Source organism: Leptodactylus fuscus, chromosome 6 (genome assembly GCF_031893055.1).
Source record: "Leptodactylus fuscus isolate aLepFus1 chromosome 6, aLepFus1.hap2, whole genome shotgun sequence".
Classification (NCBI taxonomy): Eukaryota; Metazoa; Chordata; class Amphibia; order Anura; family Leptodactylidae; genus Leptodactylus; species Leptodactylus fuscus.
The window spans coordinates 58,766,760-58,782,230 of NC_134270.1; the positions used below are offsets into that span (position 1 = coordinate 58,766,760).

At 41.8% G+C, this 15,471-nt stretch overlaps 1 protein-coding gene across 3 annotated transcripts in view; it reads right to left on the minus strand.

The window, feature by feature from the left end:
- Positions 1 to 1,787: 1,787 nt before the first annotated feature.
- Positions 1,788 to 15,471, minus strand: part of CDON (cell adhesion associated, oncogene regulated) — an 83,616-nt gene continuing 69,932 nt past the window's right edge. For all 3 annotated transcript variants that reach the window (XM_075280059.1, XM_075280058.1, XM_075280060.1), the window contains 14 exons: positions 14,070 to 14,339; positions 13,071 to 13,427; positions 11,619 to 11,863; positions 11,356 to 11,530; positions 10,712 to 10,825; positions 9,547 to 9,747; positions 9,284 to 9,465; positions 9,102 to 9,207; positions 8,834 to 8,956; positions 8,440 to 8,664; positions 8,043 to 8,314; positions 7,872 to 7,951; positions 5,389 to 5,609; positions 1,788 to 4,944 (listed from right to left, as the gene is read on the minus strand). In XM_075280059.1, the coding sequence (XP_075136160.1) occupies positions 4,784 to 4,944; positions 5,389 to 5,609; positions 7,872 to 7,951; positions 8,043 to 8,314; positions 8,440 to 8,664; positions 8,834 to 8,956; positions 9,102 to 9,207; positions 9,284 to 9,465; positions 9,547 to 9,747; positions 10,712 to 10,825; positions 11,356 to 11,530; positions 11,619 to 11,863; positions 13,071 to 13,427; positions 14,070 to 14,339 (2,732 nt within the window). In that variant the 3' untranslated portion in view covers positions 1,788 to 4,783. The remainder of the gene's footprint in view (positions 4,945 to 5,388; positions 5,610 to 7,871; positions 7,952 to 8,042; positions 8,315 to 8,439; positions 8,665 to 8,833; positions 8,957 to 9,101; positions 9,208 to 9,283; positions 9,466 to 9,546; positions 9,748 to 10,711; positions 10,826 to 11,355; positions 11,531 to 11,618; positions 11,864 to 13,070; positions 13,428 to 14,069; positions 14,340 to 15,471) is intronic.

Sequence of the window (15,471 nt, forward strand, 5' to 3'; positions counted from 1 at the left end):
CTGAGTGGGTGACAGAGAGCAGGTGTCAGATTTAAGAAACAGCTGCCACCTGCCTGAAACACCAACTGTTTGAGCTGAGCTCCAACCGCAGGTGTAGACCCCTTAAGGAGAAAAAGGAAAAAGATATGGACTGAAAATCCCAATCTTATAAATTGATCTAAAGCTTTTCAGCAAAATCTACAAAACTCAACACGACGTTCTTCGTATACATATTGATCAAGGTGCATAAGCCCATTAGCCACTTTACGGCAGCCCTTATATAGTGGGCGCAGCAACACACAGCGACCATCACTATCACAATGCATTGCCCACAGGGGGAGCGGCCCAGCTGTCCAAAATCGCCCTTGTCGCCAGAGTGACAGTGGCCATCACATGATACAGCTGAGTACCGGAAAGGAAGAGGATAACCCACAAATACAGCAAGAAGATTTCCTCTACTACAATTTACATCATGCGACTTTCTAAAGACAAACAATAAAAACCTTTGTGTATGCAAGGTAAGGTAAACTCCAGCAAAGAGAAGCAGCTGCATTGAGGATATTATAGAGAAGTACTGAACTGTGTAAGGTAAAGCACTCACTAGATGCTGCAGTAATCTCCTCTCTCCATAGATCTCCATAATCTGATCCCTCACTAAGGTGATCACTTTTTCTTTAAAAATCTGTTGTGATATAAAGGAAAAAATCTGCAGCTTTTCAACAAACTTGCACTCACCAGAAAACGGTAAACTAACTGGATACTAAACTAGGGTAAAATATAACTTTTATTAGGGATATTAAAATATAAAAAGTTATATTTTACCCTAGTTTAGTATCCAGTTAGTTTACCGTTTTCTGGTGAGTGTGATTAGTAACAGTAGTGGACCTCTGTGATCGTTTTCAACAAACTTGGTTTCAGTTCCTTAACAGAACTCAGCATATTAATCCATCCCTGCAGATAAGTTAGTGTCACCCGAGTCAAGAGTTGATTTTCCCATGTGAATTGTTAGCGTCATTACCAAACTTTCACCATTTGTTAATTAATCCCAAAAACCTGAGGCACCATTTAGCTTTCCAGTTTAGCAAGGTCCATCTGGTGGTGTGGTGCTGCCATCACAAGTAGAGATGAGCGAGTACTGTTCGGATCAGCCGATCCGAACAGCACGCTCCATAGAAATGAATGGATGCACCTGGTACTTCCGCTTTGATGTCGGCCGGCCTCTTAACCCCCCGCATGCCGGCTACGTCCATTCATTTCTATGCGAGCGTGCTGTTCGGATTGGCTGATCCGAACAGTACTCACTCATCTCTAATCACCGGTCATATGCGCCAAACAGGTTAGCCTCCCACCACTCTGCCCCACCCTCCTCCCCTTTCCCTGAGTGACAGGACCAGGCAATGTATACTAAGAGCCCTTGCACACAACCAAGTCCCATCTGTGAAAAATTGTGTGTTGTGTGTGTGGGCCATAATACCCAGACTAAACTCAGCCGTGTGCATAGAAGTACAGAACTGAACTCACAGCGTTTGGTTAGTTCATTACAGTAGTGATCTGGCTGTCCAGGAACTCTATCTATAAACGACTATATTCAGTGCAGGTATTATGGACACACGTGGACCATTTTCCACGTATGGGTCTTGTCGTGTGCAAAAAGTTCTTAATCTCTCCTGGCCCCCAGTTCTGTCACACTTGCCTTTGCTCATATTCTTGGTATATTTGTAATACTCCAGTGGTGCTTGCCTGGTCTACTGTCCATTTGCCGAGAATCCGAGCAATGGTTGAGTAAATGAACACGCCAGGAGCCTGAGTTGTATATTAGGCATCTGTCTTTTTAATAACATTATATTACAATATAACCAAAAGGGAAAAACCCTGGCAAAAAAAGAAACCAAAATAACAAAATACTACAACAGTAACAATTATGTACAAATGACAAAAGAATATTACAGCTTTTGTTTTTTCTTAGGAAAATAAAGTCATTTTTCTATGATAAGAAATAACACTTTATACTTTGAAGAATAAAAAAAGGCAGCAAGTTTTGAGAGGAGGTCCTAAAGTCTGAGTGGTCTCCACAGATAGCGTTGTAGATCACTTATGTGAGAGTTATAGAGTATGTACATGAGACGGTGGTAGGGGGAGCAACTATACAGGACATAAATAACTTGTAATATCCCAGAAAGTGCTGTACTAAGGGCACGGGGGAGGGGGAATTCGGGGGGTCTTGGGCATTACTCTCCCAGGTCACCGTATAAATATACCTAATGAATCAATCTATTAACATCACTGAGCCTTTGTAATGTCAAGTAAATGTAATAATCTGCATAAAAAGTAGAACTCCTAAGGACCACTGATGTCCATTAAACTTACTAGACAATCATATAGTGGTGTTGTATGGCACATGTAATGTTATCTATAAACCTCCACGATACCCAAATATAAGGTAATATATTATAGGGCAATCTACAAGTCTCACTTTCTCTGATATGTCATTTTTATTGTTAGTTCATTGGATAACTATGGCCTAAATCTCAAGCTGCCAACCTCCTATTAATATAAAATAACCATTATCGACCCTGCCGGGCTAAAAAAAAACCTCCTGCCATAAATAAAAATACAATAATGTGCGACACTTAGAACAGTGTCATTATAATAAATTACAATAACAGCAGCCGAGAGAAGCTGCACAAAGAAATCGCCATGTGGCTAAATGGTTGGGTTGGGAAGGGGGGGGGGAAGAAGGGGGTCTCTGTGGTTATTTAAAACACTGATATACGGCCAGTGGGGAAAAGGCGGGGGGCTTTGTTCCCCTGGGTTAATAGAATTTTCTCTGGAGAACACTTTACACAGTCTATATTGAAATGCACTAGTGGGAAAATGTGCAAAAAGTTGATATATACATAAGCACGTCATAAATGCTGGTACTCCCATTGCAAACATGGCACAGGATGAAGGTGGGAAATGCAACTAGCTTCTCTGTATCCATTGGACGAAGAGCTGAGTAACAAAAGATGTATGTAGAATTTGCTTGGGGCAAATTGGACCCTTCCAGGCTGGGGGTCCATGACTACTGAGATAATGCTATTGCACTGGATAAAGAAGCCTCAGTCTTCTACTCTGCCCGAGTCACAAGGACAATGATCCAGGCAGCTGAGATAAGTTGGGGCCACACATTGTGGAAACGCAGCATTTTACATGGAGATGTCTGGTGAGTCACAGTATACAGATACTATTTTTTCTTAATTCCTGTAAAAGTTCTATTATGTTAGTGAGGAATAAAACCTTAGCGAACACCTTCTTCCCCTCAGGTTACAGGCAAGCACATGAATGACTCAGACCACCAGACTGCTCCTTATATGTAACTCAGCAGTTGTGACATAAGGGAAGTAGAACATAGAGGCTCCAGCCAAGCCTGAAGTTTGGAAATTTTGGGACCGTTTACCATTATATGGGATTGTGTATTAGCAGAAGAGAGACCATTTCGGAAGGTGCATCATCGATTAGCTTCTAGTTTACCTAAGGAATCTTGCTACTGCTTTAAAATATTGTGACTTATGCTATGTTCACATTTGCGTTATCGTGTCTGTTTTGGTCCACTGGAGGACCAGAACAACGTACATGGACCACTAAAATTGTGGACACCAACGTGACTATAATGGGATCCGTCAGATGTCCATTCCTTTAAATTGAAACTCCTGGACGAAAAAGTCCAGCACTTGTCCAAACAGAGACAACGCAGATGTGAACGTAGCCCTAGACAATGACTGCCACTACTGTATAATATGGTTATTACATAACTACTTTTTGGACCCATTTATATTACACTTCTCAGGCCTTCATTTTAGTTTTCTAGGCAGACCCTGCCTCATTGTATCACATTGTGGGTGATGAATATTATGGATATTCTCCATCAAGAAACACACATTAAAAAAAAAAAAAAAAAATATTGAGAGTGTACGCCAATATAATCCACGCTGTATACACATCTGTACAGGACTAGGTCATTACTAATTATTATTAGAACAGTCAATTAGTGCATAAGTAATATTAAATAGATATCTTTATATAATTTAAATCATATATAACAGGGACAGAGTAAGAACTAAAGTGCTTCTCTCTGCCACTCACTCATATCCACCATCTTGTGACACATCTTGTGGCCACAACTATCTTACAACATATTCACATGCTGAGAAACGATGCACTGACACCCTGCTACCTTCTGAGGATATAGTCAACCCATTCATCCTATGATTAATAAGAGGGGGCTGCGTATTCCAAACTGAAATTATTAAAATGCATCTTCTATGTCTCGCTGGGAACCGTTAGGACTCAGTAAGTAAAATCTAGGCTATTAGTTTTATGTAGTCCTCTTTTTCTCAGAGTATCGGGAGTACTGATAGAATTATCCGCCTGTACAGAGGTATACAGCCTTCAAATAAACTTTTTTCTATAAGCAACTGTATAACAAAGCACAGGCGACTATACTATTCAATACAGTGAGGAAAAAAAAAAATGCCAATGCATACCAGTCTGTGAAACAACACTCCATGTATGCACTGGGCATTTGTAAGGTCTTTCTGTAGTGGAGTACTGATCAGTCATGTACTGGGACTGCTCACAACATGGCAGCCTGTGCTGAATAAAGATGGCAAAGTCCTTTTTCACTCTGTGACTGATATTTAGCTCATGTGATCACATTCTGATTTACTCCATGTATGACTACATTGTAATAGGTGACGTCGTTGTCTTATCTGCATGTGATGCTGATTTTTATAAGCAAAAAGTGCAGTCTTTAGGTTTCTGTTCATGCCTCTGGTATTGGCAACTGCTGGTGAAGGTTGTTGGTCGAGTTGTTTAACGTCCGAGTTTTGTTCTCATCACAGTTACTTAAGACCACCATGGGGAGGACAATTGGTGTTGGCGATATGATGCTCCCATCTTCTTCTGTACTGGAACAACCGTCATCTGAAAAATGACATTGATAAATTCACCTCCTCCATTCAACCATAAACTTCTTCATACTCTGTGACCTTCTGTGTCTTAGACTCAACCATGACATCTTTTATAAGAGTGCACCACCTAAACCAGGAGATGTTCACTATCCAAATAGAACCTTCTCAATAGTAAACTTTTCCAGCTCTACATCACATCAACTTTCTCAATTCTTTACCAACACCTTCTATCTTATCATTACTAGATCTTCTGTCCTCTAGTTGACTTCTGATCTACTCAACTTACTAAGTCTTTTACTCAACCACTAGACGTTCTTTACTCTACTCAAATTTAGCTTTCTCAATGCAATCGTGCTCTTCCATTTGTCTATATGACTAGGTAGGTTTTCAGTGGCCAAAGCCCTGACAGAATTACTGACTCTCATAGCAGGTTTAGCAGTTCCTTTGATACACTTACCTTCATGACACATGTCCTTTATTTCATGGTGTGAGGAATATGGTGTTGTCTGTACATCCTTTTCTTTAAGTTCCATCTCTGATGGTGTTACACAGTCAGGTTCTTCAGATGACAAATTCATGGACACAGGACTAAGTGGTGTGGTTTCTTGGGTCTCCTCTTGGTATGTAGTCCTGGCATTACCATTGCTGCTGTAAGAGTCATTGATTTTGTTAAAACACCTGAGAGGAGAATAAAAATAATATATTATAATCTTTTAGTCATCCTACTTTGATAAATGATGGGGACTACAAGCAATGCAAGTACAGATTATTCAAGGTGGATCAAAGGTGTGTTCAGACTTTAGAGGTTACCTCCACCAAATGTGTCTGCTCCCCATCTGAAGGCAATGACATGAGTTGTGGCAATGTGGCCATAAACATTATTAAATCGGCGGAGAGCACTTCGTGGCTGGAGGCGTTCTCTACTGACTTCCTACAGGTCAGAGGTGCATGTTCTCGCCTATACCGATTCCTACTCTCCCTCACTGCTGATTCTAGCCCAGGATTCTTGACTCATTGGGAATCTGACTTACACATCCAGCTGACGCAGGAGGACAAAAACAAATTACTAGCCAACGCCCATGGTTTCTCCAGATGTGTCCGGATACAGGAAAACTCGTACAAACTGGCCACGCGCTGGTACAAGACCCCTTCCTGGCTCCACTCCATTGACTCTACTGTTCCTGACACATGTTGGAGATGCTCCTCTGGAATAGGGGATCTTGCACACATATGGTGGCACTGCCCCCTTATACAACCATATTGGACCGCGGTGTTAGATGCAATAGATAAGATCTGTTCAACCACCCTCCCCCGAGCTCCTCAACATGTCCTTCTCTGGTTGCCCCATGACACCTTCCTTCCTAAAAGGGGGGATCTGGCGACGCACCTATTAGCTGCTGCGAAGCTCCTCATACCCCTGTACTGGAAAGACACTTCACCCCCATCATTCACTCACTGGGTCCTAAAAGCCTCAGAAATATGTAGGCTGGAGGAGCTAGCGCACTGGAACACTATGTCAAGACCAGCATACCTCAAGACCTGGTCTCCCTGGTTAGCAGCAAGAGACACGATCTTGGTACGCTATTTGCTTTCGAATCAGCACCCAAGCCTCGGCACTTCACATTGAAACAACTTTCGTTACCGCCTTTAACACAGCCATTGAGAGATACATCTTCCTTTCTTCTCTTACAACCTTGATGTGCTTACCGCTCTTCATTTTCTCCTGCCTCGATGTTTCCCTGCCCATACCTTTGTATTGGTTTGTCCCCCCCCCCTGGTTTTGTCTCTCTCCCTCCCACCCCCTCTACCCTTCCCCTCTCCGCCCCATCCCATACGCTTCCATTGTTATGTTAAGATATGTTTATTTGCATTGTAAAACAAAACGAAAGTTGTGCATTGTACCTTATATTTTTTGTTTGCTGAATTGGTCATGCAATCTAGTGCTCTGTACTTCTTAATAAAAATAGTTTTAAAACATTATTAAATTATAGCTGAACAACCTTTACTCCAACAAGACTCCTAAAAGCAGCCATAACAATGACCCAAACCCTACTACTAGTGTAGCCCTTATCCTAATGTTACTGCTCATCCTTCTGGATGAGGTCAATACAAGTGACAGCTACAGGACGGAGCTGCTAATGGCTATAGGTGGAGAGTACAAATGCACCTTTAAAGTTTTCATACAAAAATCACAACCTCACATCTCAATGCAGATTCCTTTGCCCAGATCCCTAAAAGGTGAAGGATTAGATATCATTTTTAATCCAAGGAAAATACACTACATGCCCTCCACTATAACAATATTACACGGCACTCCTTATTCCTGGACCTTCCAACAACAGAAGCCAGACCTCTTCACTGACGTTAGTTGTCCTCCTCCAAAATGAAGAATTGGAAATGGATGTCAACAGGAACTGCTCATAGGGAAATTGTGTAAAAGTGCAATGCTGTAGATATAGCTTTGCACTATGGTGCACTATAGTTTTAGTTTCTGCTAGTTTGGCATCCAGTTCAGATTTTTCAATCTAAGGACAATAACTGACTAGAGTGAAGAGAAGAGTCTTGTTAGAAGAACCAGGAATAAGGCCTTATGTGAAAACAGACCTATGGTTCATGGGTGTTCTGCTGTCCTATTGACTTTATGGATGTGTTTAGTCCATGATTCACAAAGACCACATGGTAAGCATCCATGTGCTGTCTGTGATTTACCCAAACCCATAGACTGAGTAGTCAAGTTTGGTTCGCAAAACCAACCAAAATAGGGCATGGACAAAATAATACATTTGTCAACACCCATATAAAATCCATAAGGCCGTGTCCTGTCCCTGTATCACATAAATATGGATACGGCCTTATGAGTGTGCTATAAAACTGTTGCAGTGGAGTGTGGAGTTGTCACTTTGATGACAGTACAAGACTTTGGGTGTCACAGTAACCAACCTATTATTGTTGCAGCAGTTTCTGCAGTTTCGGCACTCTGAGGGGTCTGTCTGGGGTACAGATGAATATATACCACCACCCTGGAATACAAAATAGCATTGCGGTCATGGACTATTTGGACACATAATGTTTGCCCTATGTATAACAGAGTCCACATAAGATAGAACTTACATTGGAAATATTATGGGACAAGTGTTCGTAGTCAGGACAAGATCCCTTAAGAGAATTAGGACAGGTTGAATATAATTCTCCATTTAGGATTCCATTCACTCCATTATGGATATTATGATGCATGTGTGGGCAGCCATTAGTGATGGTTCCATTTCCCATATATCCTCCATGAATGTTTCCATTTATAAGGCTTGTTCCTGGTAAAGTTGTATATTCAATCATTTGGCCATTAAGATCTGACCCTTGGTAAAGGTAGCCAGGAGGCTCAAACTCTATGGAAAGAAAGTCCAACATATATTGTAACTTGCATATAAGTTGAATCCTTATTGTCAGCCAGCTACAATTCACATGAAAAAAAAAAAGAAGGGTGTTCAAATAAGCAGCTGTATGTACTTACTGTGCAAGAGGCTCTGCTGCCGATGTTTCAGGAGACAGATAGCAATGAAGGTCATCAGGATCAGGACCATTCCACCCAATACACATCCTACGATCACATAAAGCATGTCTCCGCTCCGTGCCAGTGTACTAGAAGAGCTGGCGCTGCCCGATCCACCTCGCTCTATAGGAGCTGGTGTACTGAGCTCTAACAATGGGTACTCTGAGGCTCCAGGGCTCCTACGGGCTGTAATGCAAAACAAAGTTATTCATAAGTGTGAGTTATAGAAATTTTGGAGTCCCTGTACCTCAAGTAACCCCTCATATGTCTGCTAGTCAATGTCCCTGCTCCTCAAGTGACAACCACTATACCCCCAAAGATAACTAATCCATGGTTCAACAAGTTGTCTGCTTACCTTTAGTCTCACACATCATGACATTACTGTAGTCACTTGCACCCCGCTCATTGAAGCATTGCATTTTGATATCATAAGACGTCTCTGGCTGCAGGTGACTTATCAGGTGTCGCTGCTTTGTTCCTGTTATTCAAAAAAAAATAAAAATTTGATTTTCAGTTTCTTTCATGTCTTTTTCCATGCACAATCTATATTAATTTGCCTATAATATATAAATCATATCTCAGACTAGGATGCACAGCCCCCCACACCTAAAGTTGCAGCTTACCATCCACCATATCCCTCTTGTAGTCGCTGTCATTGTCGCTGTCCGTGGGACGGTAGTAGATGTAGAAGCCTTGGATGGGGGTGTTGTTATTGTTCGCAGGAATGTACTGAAATAACAGGGAGAATTGTAAGACACACCATATGTATCATATGAGAACTAAAAAGAAGTGGGGAGTCACTCACCGTCCACTTCAGCATGATCTGTGTGTCCGTCACTGCCTCTGTGTGGTCAATACGAGGACCAACAATCAGGGGGTTGGGGAGACGGCTGCTGTATCCTGGTACTTGATAAGGTCGGGACACTGCACTACGGCGACTCTCCCCATAAGCATTAATGGCGATGACCCGGAATTTATACATTGCTCCTATGAAGAAGGGCAAATATGGTCAGCAGGGTAAAACACCTCATTGTTCCAGATCCCTAACACTGGCAGCTTATATTATACCTGGCTCCAAATTGGAAACCTCAACGGACAGCTTAGATGGGGGAATGTTCTCTGCAGCAGTCATCCAAGGCGTCTCAATTTTCTTATACTCAACTTTAAAGGAGGTTATTGGGGAGCCTCCGTTTGCTCTTGGGATCCAGGTCACGTATACAGAGGTCTCAGATGCAGTGGAGATGGTGGGACGGTCAGGGGCTTCAGGGACTAAAGGAGAAGAAGAACAAGGCAATTTAGAACAATGAAGGCAGAACAAAATGTAATGCAGGAACTGCTGCACTGCCAGTCCCACCACCTCCACTCCACTGTCAAACATATCACATTTTCACATCTTTTCCCTATAGTTTACAAGCACCACTAGCCATATGGACTCTACTGCATTGCAAGTTCTACTTCAGCTATTTTCACCTCTGCTTCATTGCCAGTCCAGTGCATTGCTTATTCTGATACCAACCTGACTGTTTTGGATTATTTTATTTTTTTTCAATTTTTGCAATAAAAAAAAATAAATAAAATTTATATATATATATATATATATATACACACACATGAATCTTCCTGTTCCCCAAACGCACAGTAGCACATATATAAACTAGGTATGTAGACCATAGAAATAAAGTGAATATAGGACAGTATAGAATTAGTCACAGGGAAGGAGATGAATAGGGTGGGCATCTAGCCCCCCTCATATCAGATACTTACACAACACAATCCCCTGGACAAAGAGCAGAAGTAAGAAAGAAACAGAGAGAAGAATTAGTAAGGAGAGGAAAGGCTTAAATATACACATTTATCACAAATATCGCAATAGGAAAATAACCTTCATGTGTGTCCTGTGCATTACTGTACTACATGCCTCAGTATACATATATACAGGTGACTACAATCTATTGTTCTCCATTATCAGCCATCTTAGAGAAGGGAGAAGCTGACTGTAGGACAGGCAATCTACTTTCCCTTCAGATCAGCCTTTTCACCCTGCGGAGCAGCTAATTTTAGTTCACGTGAATGCAACCTATTGCTACTTGTTGTCAGACCATTTAGGGTGCGGAGAGGCTGACAGTAGGGCAGGTGAATACAAGCCATTGTTCTCCGGCTGACTGGTAAAGGCTATCTGACCCGGTGTATCTACCTTGGATACAATGACAAGATTAGCTATGTACCAACTCACCACTGCTGTGCACCAGCCCAAAATTGGAGTTGAAGCTTTCATGCGGAGTGACTTGCTTACGTCCACCAACTGGAGGGGAAGGAGCCTGGGTGTTCTTGGAAGATGAGCTCTTCTCTGTGCAAAACAGATACCATTATGAAGTAAAGCACTGTACTGAATGGAGCTTGTACCAAATCTATTATATCTGCTCGTATGTTTATATGTCCATGTATTCACAGATCTGCTGGTTGGAGGATCTGCAGGTGGTAGACCCTTCATTTCCAGAAATTCTTAGCAGCTGCTTATAAAACTAGGCTTTTATACATTTATGTGCACTGTAGTAATAGCTTAACTAATCTCCTATATTGTACTGGGGCTGCCAGTTGCATTAGGTGACTGTACAGCACCATCTGTAAAGGCATTTTTCAGAACGCAAGTCACTAGAACGTTCAATGTGAAACCACTGAACAAGCAGGGAATGCCATGAGAGTTCAGCTCTGAAGCCTACAAAATACTGTGCAGCTTTAAAGTATATTACAGTGTGTAGCTCAGGAACAGTACAGGATAAGTAAGAAGAGTATGCAGTGACTATCAACAGAATAAGGTGTGGACCTCTAAACTATTTAACAGGCTGTAATTCAGGATCAATACAAGAAAAGCCTCACCTTTGCTGGTTCGGAATGTGAGCATTGCAGGTTGACCCTCGCCTGCAGCATTCCTGGCCACCATCAGCACCTCATATAGGCTAGAAGCTTCCAATTCTGAGAGAGAGAACTCATTCTCGCTGGCTGGCACACGGATAGAATGCCAAGATCCCACCACATTTCCATCATCATCCAACTAACGGGGGCAAAAGATCATGTTAAAACTTGTAGAGTCATGTCTCAAGACTTCCTACTATTGTTTGTAGTATATAAAAGAAGCTCACCTTCCGATAACGCACAAAGTATGCATTTATTGGTAGACCGCCATCCCGTCCTGATCGCCACATCAACAAATACATGTCTGGCTTGGTGGCCTGTGGTTGGCTGAGAATGATAGGAGCTTCAGGCAGCATGGCACCATTTACAGGACTGTCTGTGGGGACAGTTCTGGCAGATGCTGGGACTTCAGGACTCTCAGTAATACCAGAGGGGGCAACCTCCAAACGGATTGTGCTCATCTCATAGGGTACTAAAGGATTAAATGCAAGAAATCTATTTAATTAATTACTAAATACATGACTAATTCAATATAAACTATTACGTTGTTCCTCTGGGACAGCTAGGTGAGCAGCAATATGGTGTCCATTACAGTTTTCCTGGGTGCTGTCACACGGCTTTTCTACTCCTGAAGGGCAAATCTGCCTAGTTATTTAGTAAACCTCATTGCACAACAAGGTAATTATGCCATTCAGGAGTTTAGGATAATTGGGTAACCCTAATTGGTTGTCACGAAATTGCCCCAGAGTGCTATAAGCAAATCTGTCTGGGGATACATGGAAGCCAGAGGAAGAGTCATTGCACAGCTAGACAATTTTTCCCTTTAGGGTGGCAAAGTCATAAAGCCCATTATATGGATTGTCACCCTGCTTTCTTAGCTGTAGATACAACTGAGGAACAGCTGTATACGATTTGAAGGGACTTGAGGATGACTCATGGGTTTTATTTACTGCTTTTCTTTTTTTAGGGAAGGGGGGGTAGGCATCTCTGTATAATTCTAGCTGAGCACATATCTGCTATTCATACACCCGTACACAGGGTAGTTTATTTTTCTTAGAAACCTGCACACAAATAAGGCGAGCAGCATGAATCACATCTGCAGACGGAAACTAGTGGTAATAGGTTCCCAGCATTGGACGCCTGGAAGGCCATGAAAATACCATTAACAAACAGAGGGACCAGTATGAGCTGCCATATAAAAGGCGTCTAACAACGTTCAACTTTTCCACACTAGAGTTCAACTACTGAGCTCGCTGAACATGGCAGGAGCTGAAAATGAAGGTTTCGTTATGCAGCCCTAGAGCCCAAAATGTGACACAAGGTTGCAGGACAGCAGTCAAAAGGGATGTAATATGGTTTTATCTAAGTCTTACAGTGACCATTTATTACCAATCTATATTTGCCACAGCCACAGAAGAGCAGAATGAGCCTAATGGACGCCAACTGCAATGATCATAGACTGTATGGAGTCTGTAGATATAAAGATTTTACAACAAAGACCCACTTTTTGGGCCAAAGAGGTTTTTGGGTCCCTCAGACACAAAGGAACAAGTAATACAGTGTAAAGAATACAGTGTAACTAGGCTGAGAATTTTATTTTTTTTTATTTCACTTTGGGTGTGTCGGTGTAAGAAACCTCAGCTTGTATCCAAGTTTCTCATTATTTAAGTGCAACTTACCAACCGTCAAAGTGGCTTCTGCTCGTGTCCAGCCAAACTGATTAGATGCCTCGCAGACATATTTCCCAGCATGCTGTACTGTGACTGCTGGAATATACAAGGAGCTGGATCCAGCCTGAGACATGATCACATGCGCAGGGTCCTGGCTGGAACTGGCTGCAGTCTTTGACTGCGATGTCTTGCGAGGTTTAGGACGCAGGATTTGGGAAGGATGACTACTGATAGCTCCGTTGCTGTCAAACCAGCGGATGAAGGGTGTAGGGTGACCGGTGGCATTGCAGGTCAGAGTCACCCAGTCTCCATTCACAACACTCACACTTGAAGGTGGTGACACAATGGTGGGTGTGGAGCCTGATTCTGCAAGGAGATAAAGTTACAGTTACAGAATCAACTAGAGAAAATTGATAGGAGATATAACTTGGTGTGTAGCAGCCTATAAGTCACCCCAGCTTTCCTGGGTCCCCAAAATGTGAAAAAAAAATAAAAAGATCTTCCTGCATAACTACATAGATTTATTATTCAGGACTCAAGTCCTTTTGCCAGCATAGTGATTGGCACCCAACTTTAAAAATTAATGAATAGAATTATAGGGGATATGCTTGTGAATTCACCAGAGAGAGTTTGGATTATAAGAGTCATAGAGATCTCATTAACTACTACTATTTAAGACTAAAAGGGAAAATCTGGTCTCTCCCTCTTTGATAGAATCCAGTTTCTTACACATTTCATACAGTTGGTGAGAAACCTGTTTTGTAAGACTCTGCTCTGACAGCAGGTGGCGATGGTGCGTTGTCATCGATGGAATGGAGAATTGTCATTCACAACTGAGACTCATTTTATATTACCCCCAAAAAGCTCTAAATCAAATAAACAATTTGTAGGGAAGATGATATTTCCCCTTTAAAAAAAGAAAAAAGTCTCATAAACAACATGTGGAGCAATAAAGTTCACTTGATTCTACCTACGTCTGTTTGGCTCTTCTTCAGTCATTATGCTTACCTGATTGTACATGGAGTCTTGCTGCAGACTGTACGACCCCTACTCCATTATCCACCATACACTGATACATTCCAGAGTCCTCCACCATCGCATTAGCAATGTGGAGTTTGCTCCCCTGTGGGTGGATGTGTGGGGACGGAGAAAGCGTCTTGGCGTTGTGCAGCCAGGTAATATTGGGAGGAGGATTACCCTGAGCTTCGCAGATAAAGTTGACCTCGCTACCTAGCAGCACAGATTGGTCCTCAGGGGGATGATAAATATAGGGAAGTTCTATAAAAAATGAGAAATAAAATTAATGTAAAAAATAAAATCTAAGAAAAGTGCAAACTCATACCATATAATAAGCTAAAGTAAATAGCGTAAGACAAAGAATGCACAATAGTGTGGTGAATCATCATGAAACGCCCCAGCAATTTCACATTAATGGGACCATTCACTATGATGCATGTCCCCTTTAAAACAAGGTGCACAGAATTCAAACAATTAGCAATGAAATTCCTTGTGATAGTTAGAAGGAAAAACAAATCCCTTTACCCACAATGGACACTACACTAGAAGACACAAAAGCAGCATAAATATTAGTAGATAGATTTTGTATCATTTTATATAATTTCAGTATAGCTATATGGCTCAAATAAACGGTGTGTGGATTCTACCCGATCATATGACCATCCGCTGATCCATTATGGCTATAGGAAAGGCTAATGAATAAGTCAATGCAGCCAGACTGTTGGGGGTCTGGAGCATCAGGCACAATGGATGTATAGGTGTATAGTTCACAGACGGGTACCACATGGCAGCACATACATCTGTGGTGCAATATACAGCTGTCCCTGCTATAAAAGTTACAAGCTTTCCCAAAAACAAGAGGAAAAACAAACAAACAAAAAAAAAACAGGTGTCAAACATTTAAGGTCAGAGAGAGTAGAAAGGCATGTAAAATGGGATTATTTTCCATTATTTTTTAAGGTTTATTTATTAAAATATCATTCATTCTTGGATTTCCTTTTAATAGTGGTGCCTAGGCCGCCCAGCCTGCACGCACGACTGCTTTTCAGGGGTCTGTAAAAGCTGGGTTGGAATTGTATACGGAGCACAATCTTAAGAACATATAAGCATAGTGAGGTGAAGTTTACAGTGAAGCAGATGCTGTTGCAGGATGTATCTGCAGGTGACCTCATAGAGATACATGATGGGAGACTTTTTTAGATGTCATGTGACCTAAAGCTTACACCAATACTTCTGCCTCATCTTGCTGCAAACACATCCTCACAAATCATCTCCATTCCCTGCAGACAATCTTTGGCGCTTCCTGCTGCTGCTTCACACATTTGGCTAATAAAATATCAAGACTATTTCCGTTGAATGCTGGATTAGCAGGAATTCTGGATTAGTGGTTACG